The 7,371-nt window shown below is 33.6% G+C and overlaps 1 protein-coding gene across 2 annotated transcripts; it reads right to left on the bottom strand.

The window, feature by feature from the left end:
• Window positions 1-7,107, bottom strand: LOC106477010 (rho GTPase-activating protein 45-like). Of its 2 annotated transcripts, none has more exons than XM_022380735.1 (5): window positions 6,955-7,107; window positions 4,501-4,581; window positions 3,547-3,792; window positions 1,133-1,249; window positions 1-155 (listed from the first exon to the last, which is right to left on the bottom strand). In XM_022380735.1, the coding sequence occupies exons 2-5, from the start codon at window positions 4,501-4,503 to the stop codon at window positions 9-11; spliced, it is 513 nt and encodes a 170-aa protein (XP_022236443.1). In that variant the 5' UTR covers window positions 4,504-4,581; window positions 6,955-7,107; the 3' UTR covers window positions 1-8. The 2 variants fall into 2 exon arrangements, with proteins under 2 accessions (XP_022236443.1, XP_022236442.1); XM_022380734.1 differs by lacking the exon at window positions 6,955-7,107 and adding an exon at window positions 6,664-6,759.
• Between the last annotated feature and the right edge of the window lie 264 nt (window positions 7,108-7,371).

Here is a 7,371-nt window from a genome sequence, read left to right as displayed (position 1 = left end):
CTTTCTTCCTACCTGGAATCAGGTGAATAAGGTTCAAACACAAAGGCAGGCAACACCTTGGAAGACCTTCCCGATGGTTCAGGTAGTCTCTTTACATACTCCATGTACTGTTGTCCTGGTTCGTAAAGCCTGCTGCTTTCACACAGTGTCTGGAACTAAACACATGGCAAACATAATGGTTAGGCCTATGTTACTTTTTATGCTGCTTTTATACAGTGTTTCGAACTTAACACATAGCAAACATAATGGTTAGATATGAGTTACTTGTTATGCTGCTTTTACACAGTGTCTGGTACTAAAACACAGTAAACGTAATGGTCAGATTTGTGTTGTTTGTTCTGCTGCTTTCATCCAATGTATAGTATTAAAACACACAAACATAATGGTCAGATTTCTGCTGCTTTCATCCAATGTCTGGTACTAAAACACAGTAAACGTAATGGTCAGATTTGTGTTGTTTGTTCTGCTGCTTTCATCCAATGTCTGGTACTAAAACACAGTAAATATAATGGTCAGATTTGTGCTGCTTTCATCCAATGTCTGGTACTAAAACACAGTAAATATAATGGTCAGATTTCTGCTGCTTTCATCCAATGTATAGTACTAAAACACAGTAAACATAATGGTCAGATTTCTGCTGCTTTCATCCAATGAATAGTACTAAAACACAGTAAACATAATGGTCAGATTTCTGCTGCTTTCATCCAATGTATTGTACTAAAACACAGTAAACATAATGGTCAGATTTGTGTTACTCATTCTGCTACTTTTACACAAATTCTGGAACTACAACATGGCAAATATGATAGTTTGATTTGTGTTCTTTTCTTCCAGTTGATAAATGTCACAGAAGTTTCAATATATCACTTCTATGGAAAATAAGCCTTAATTTACACATGTGGAATCTTCCTTGTATATCTTTAGAATTATATTAATCATTTCATTGGAATAAAGATCTACTCAGAAAATAGCAAAACCAAAACCCATCAAACAATGTCTTCATAAGTTAATACTATAATATGGGTTTACCCTATTTTTATTTACTTACACTTCTCAAGACTATGATTTAGGATTTTAAAACATAACTTGAACATCACTAAGCTCACAGCAGAGAAGCAAGATTAAGCTATACCTGAACAGGAGACGGTGCCGACATGGCGTGCTGAAGCTGGAAGTAAGACACAGTCACGGCTTTCATTGTCTGATCACAGTGGCAGATTAATTCTCGCACTTCTTCTAACACTTCCTTCTAGAAATATGAAGTGTGTTGAAATATTTTCTTAGCTTTCAAAACTAATTTATAAAAAATGAACTATTTTATCAAAATTTAAAATCTTTTGCAAGAACATGAATGGAGGTTTACATTTTTAGAAAAATGTTATTTATAATAATAATAATTTTATAATAAAGATTACTTAATACTAAAGAATTTTATATATTAATTCTGCCAGTTTATTGCCATGTACATACAGTAAGGGTCTCAAAATTAATGGCCGCAGGTTGGCTTTGTGAAAGAGCTCTTGATTTTGGAGCCAGCAAGCCAGGTTCAAATCCTTGAAATACCACAACATATTTCCTGTACTTTAAGCGAGTTATAAGAGTGACACAGACACACAACTTATATACAACAATCTGCACAGAAGATGTAAGAATAAGTTTAAGAAAGAAAAAACCACCAGATACAATGGTGGTAAAATATAGGAAACCTTTTCCTACATGTTATCAACATTAAATCTAGTGATTTTTCTATCTTTCTATAAAAGTGACAGTCAATCTCTTAGCATGTATGATGGGTATAGGTGTTGCTGATTGGCTGCTTTCCCTCCAGTCAGTAGTTCATCCCTTAGCATGTATGATGGGTATAGGTGTTGTTGACTGGCTGCTTTCCCTCCAGTCAACAGTTCAAAATTAGGGGCAAATAGTCTTAGTAGCTTTGCCATAAATACTAATAGAAAATTCTAAGCACAGATATAACATGCTGATGTCAAACATTCACATGCTAATAGAGTTTGTGCTCCAACATGCTGATGTCAAATGTTCACATGCTAATAGAGTTTGTGCTCCAACATGCTGATATGTAAACCTTCACATGCTAATACAGTTTGTGCTCCAACATGCTAATGTGTAAACATTCACATGCTAATAGAGTTTGTGCTCCAACATGCTGATGTCAAACATTCACATGCTAATAGAGTTTGTGCTCCATCATGCTGATGCCAAATGTTCACATGCTAATAGAGTTTGTGCTCCAACATGCTAATGCCAAACATTCCCATGCTAATAGAGTTTGTGCTCCATCATACTGATGCCAAATTTTCACATGCTAATAGAGTTTGTGCTCCAACATGCTGATGCCAAACGTTCACATGCTAATAGAGTTTGTGCTCTAACATGCTGATGCCAAACGTTCACATGCTAACAGAGTTTGTGCTCATGTTTTTCATTATTTTTTGAGGATACCAACACAAAAGGGCAATATGCCAAAGTTTGAGGACCAGACAAAGTAAATGAGGTTTCTGAGACAGATTTGTAATCCGGTAAGGAAAAATACACGTTCTCCAGCATTTAACAAGTCTTTATTCACAATAAACACAAAGTATAAATAAATCATGTAACTGTAAACAAACTTGAAATGATGAAGGGATTTGAAGCTCTGCCCTAGCAACCCAAAACATCATTCAAAACTTCCAAGGTGGTATACAGAAGTCAAAAACTTCCAAGGTTCAATTTCCCTTACATTACTGTGTCAGTTATTCTTCCTGGTCCAAAGTGAGTAAAACTTAAACTAAAACTAGCAACACAGCTAATCCTTTTTCTTTGCAGTCAAGTCAATGAGACAAAAAAAAGATATTACCTTGACAGTTATGGCCCTTGAATATGTCTATATATATATATATATATACATATATGTCTATATATATATCAGGTGACTTCTACAAAAACAAATCCCATATGAATTGCAACTCAATGAATTAATTAATAGACAGAGACATTCATACGTAGCCATCAGGTACAGGTAAAACCTTTCATACAATATGGTTACATGCGAGTGATGATTTAATATATATACTGAATTATGTTTCTGCAGTGTTTAAATTTATGTCTAGCTTCATTAAGAAAACCCAGTATTGTGTTTAGAAATTTCTAAGCCTACTTCATGGCAGCTGAGTTTGATAAGCATACTTTATGGGAGTCGAATTTTCTAAGCCTACTTCATGGCAGCCGAGTTTTCTAAGCCTACTTTATGGCAGCTGAGTTTTATAAGCATACATTATGGTAGCTTATACAGTACAGCTAATAAATATAGTAAACCTAATACAGTACAAGAAAGCACAAAGTCATTCTGCTAGATCTAGAGTGAAAGATCCAAGCAGATTAGCATAAAAACATAATTTTCAAATACTATATTCTCTCAATCCATTCCAGAGATTTAAAAAAAAAAAACATTCTGTCTAGATGACCATGAGATAAATGTAACTTACATTAGGTATACTTTGCACCCAGTAGCATAGTTTTTTAGAGACTTTCAGACTTTGATAGGCATACCTTTGTTTTTTCTAAACATTGTTGTCTCTCATTAGCTTCAGCTACACAAGCTTTGTAAGTTGTTTCAGCTTCTTTAGCCTTCTGAAGGGTATCATCTTCAAGTCGCCGTTTTTTGTCTACTTTGCTTGAAGACTCGCTGTTCTCACAATTTTCAGCCTTGTCTGCAGAATCTTTGGCCTTTTCATAATCTTGCTGTCTTTGAACATACAGTGCTCTGGCTTTTCGAAGATTTGAAACTGTTTCCTCCTCCATAACAAAATATGAAAACAAATAATTTATACAAAGACTGCTTGGTCATACACATACTCTTTACTGCATGTCTTGTTGCCAAATAATAACAAAAAATATTTTCTGCATTTTTTTATTCAATTACATATCTTTACATGAAAAAGTTTAGCTTGAATAGTATGAATAAGAAACTTTAACTTGCTACTTTACATAGACTGTATTTTTATTATTTAATTGTTACTACTTTCACTGCAGTTTCATTTCACAAAAAAAATAAACACTTTAGACTGACAAACCAAGTTGCAAATACTTTAAAAACATTTCATAAGAAAACTGCTTGTGTTTATAAAAATGTACTGCAGAGATTGATGGTATGATAATTAGAATTCAAAGTTTAAGTAAATTGTTGATATAAGTCACAGAACTTTATAAAACAATAGTAAAGTTTTCGTTTAGCTATAGACTTCAATCACAAGTTGTTTATAAATATTAATGTACTACAATGTTTAATAATGAATAAATGATTTAGCCTTAATCTTTTTTTTTACATTATCAGTTTGTCTTCTGTTTTTCAAATGAAGAAAATTAACTCCAACAGAGATTTTTTTTTCAAGAACATTAAGAAACATCGGTTTACTATCACTTGTACTTCAAGTTTGAAAAATTAATCTCCACAAGTATGTGTGATATCAAAATGCATATTTTATTAACTGGTTGGTAACATACCATTTTCTTGAGTTCTCGATGCCACCTGTCTTTGATTTGTTTTCTTGCTTTTTCATATTCAACCCTTCTTGCAGACAATGGCTATAAACCAGTCAAAAACATTATTTGTGATGTTTGAAAACAAGTTATAGACAGAAGTTACAATGTTTGAAAACAAGTTATAGACAGAAGTTACAGCTCCAATATACAAAAACTATTTATAAACACAGATCACAATTTATAGAAGCAAGTCAAAAAATAGAAGTTACAATGTTTAAAATCAAGTTATAAACAGAATTTACTGTTAGAATGTACTAAAACATGTTATAAACACATGCTCAAGTTTCATTGTAGAATCAGACAGTCAGAGTTAATGACAGTTTATAACAACAATGTTCTAGATATACTAAAACATGTTATAAACACAAGCTCAAGTTTCATTGTAGAATCAAACAGTCAGAGTTAATGACAGTTTATAACAACAATGTTCTAGATATACTAAAACATGTTATAAACACTAGCTCAAATTTCATTGTAGAATCAGTCAGTCAGAGTTAATGACATTTTATAATGACAGTTTATGACAACAATGTTGTTATTGGAATTACTGCTTCAATTATCACTTATGCTCAGTCTCATAACCATGGTTACATGTTATAGCCCAACACTGACATGTTCACTGTAACAAGCTTCTTTTAAAGATAGCAAATTCATTGTTAGACCATACACATCTTGACAAACATTCTAATTCTACGATTGAAAAAAATCAAACAAAGGCATAAAACTTCATTGGAGCTGTTAGAACTTGATGGACATATGGGTTTTAAGACCAAATTCCAGATTCTTCAGCCATCTTTCGTACGACAACACCAACTTTGAGGTGTGCTGGAAGCTTGTAAGTTTCATCTATTTAAAATCTCTGTTTATTATGTTGTTCACGGTATCTGGAGATATACCCAGCTTGATTTCAATGGCTGTTTTTGTATTAAAAGGTTTTGTTTTTTTTAAACATAAAGAATTTGCTCTGGATTAGTTTGGTGGTTTCAGAACTTATCACTGTTTTGAGAGTTTTTTATCCATTTCCACGAAGAATATTGGAGTTTCTCTTCTTGAAAATATTGTGTCATTTGGCTCTGCTTCATTTAACTTTCTCACTATAAGAACACTCTTCTTCAGAAAATGCTGCAACAAGTGCCTCCAACCATAAGCATAACATAGTTGCATTGCACTGTCCAATGGTCCATGATAGGTCTCTATATTACTATTAACCCATTGGTACATCTCCAGCAGTTGAATGTGAGTGTGCTTTACATGGTGTACAGCTTGCTAAAATTCATTTATAGCAGCCACGGTCAAAGGTTCAGAAATCTTACTTATAAACCCTCTGTAGAAACAAGTTACTTATAAACAGGAGTTAAACCGTATTATAACCTGGGGGAAACAATGTTAATAGAAAGATATTTGTCGAGTCACTTAAAAAGTCCACTGGCTGAAAACAAATTGTATGATCACACACATACATAACTGCCACAACTATGCAAGCTTGTATCAGACATTCATGTAAAACTTTGTATGATCACACACATACATAACTGCCACAACTATGCAAGCTTGTATCAGACATTCATGTAAAACTTTGTATGATCACACACATACATAACTGCCACAACTATGCAAGCTTGTATCAGACATTCATGTAAATCTTTTTACATGGATTTGCTTAATGAGTTTAGATTTGACTTTTAGGTGCTTGTTGGATTTTTCCTTTGGTGGTTTATTTTTTATTCTTACCAACAAAATCTGGAACATCGAAGAGTGAAAGTGTGGTGTTATCAGTTTTAATATGTAACGTAAAACTGGTCGAGATTGAAAATATTTGAATGTTGATTGAAGTCATACATTTGGGGGTAAAAAAAGTCCCAGGTAGCTCAGTGGAAAGTCCGATAGCTTATAACGCTAAAAATCGGGGTTTGATCCCTGCTGCTGGCATAACACAGATAGCCTATTTATCATGTAGTTATGTGCTTAACAACAGACAGACAGAAACAAATGGGGTAGAACTAAACTTTAAAGAAAAACAAAGATAAGAGAACTACCCTTCAAACTAAAGAAATAATTTAAACTTCAGACTAAAGAAATAATTTTAAAAAAAGTTGTGCAGAGAGCATAACAAGTTACACTTACCTCGATGAACTTATGAGTGTGTAGCAGTTCATAGTTTTCATAGAGGGAGCTAGCATATTCCAGATCCTGATCAGAGAGCATAACAAGTTACACTTACCTCAATGAACTTATGAGTGTGTAGCAGTTCATAGTTTTCATAGAGGGAGCTAGCATATTCCAGATCCTGATCAGAGAGTATAACAAGTTACACTTACCTCGATGAACTTATGAGTGTGTAGCAGTTCATAGTTTTCATAGAGGGAGCTAGCATATTCCAGATCCTGATCAGAGAGTATAACAAGTTACACTTACCTCGATGAACTTATGAGTGTGTAGCAGTTCATAGTTTTCATAGAGGGAGCTAGCATATTCCAGATCCTGATCAAGAGCTGTACAGTAAATGGACTGGAAGGGTAAGTAGCTCTGAAAAACAAACTCATTACGTGAGGTGTTTGGAAATCTATCGTAAACTGAAGTTCACATTTAGAATTTTTATTAAGGATACTTTAGGAAAACAGAATTTGATATAATAGTAGATTTCTCTACTGTAAAATAAGTCTGTAAGGCATTTTAATTTCAACATCAGATTAGTTTAGGATCTAGAGCAGTGTTTCTCAGCCAGACTTGCCGGATGACCCCTGCATCCAGCCTTGGTCATTGTGAACCTCCATTATCTGTACAAGGATGAAAAAATTCTTAATGTTTCTTGGCACAGTTCGTAATAGTTCA

Source organism: Limulus polyphemus, unplaced genomic scaffold (genome assembly GCF_000517525.1).
Source record: "Limulus polyphemus unplaced genomic scaffold, Limulus_polyphemus-2.1.2 Scaffold12531, whole genome shotgun sequence".
Lineage (NCBI taxonomy): Eukaryota > Metazoa > Arthropoda > Merostomata > Xiphosura > Limulidae > Limulus > Limulus polyphemus.
Note: the sequence above shows the minus strand (reverse complement) of the source record. Positions and strands in the feature narration are given on the sequence as shown.

Bases quoted from the DNA above. Each gene is read 5' to 3' on its own strand.
- LOC106477010 (XM_022380734.1), bottom strand. From the start codon at position 6,744: ATGCTCTCTGATCAGGATCTGGAATATGCTAGCTCCCTCTATGAAAAC. The intron at 3,793-4,500 runs GTATGTTACCAA...TTTGTTATGGAG, and splicing joins ATCGAGAACTCAAGAAAATG to GAGGAAACAGTTTCAAATCT. The intron at 156-1,132 runs GTATAGCTTAAT...CCATGTGTTTAG, and splicing joins CGGCACCGTCTCCTGTTCAG to TTCCAGACACTGTGTGAAAG.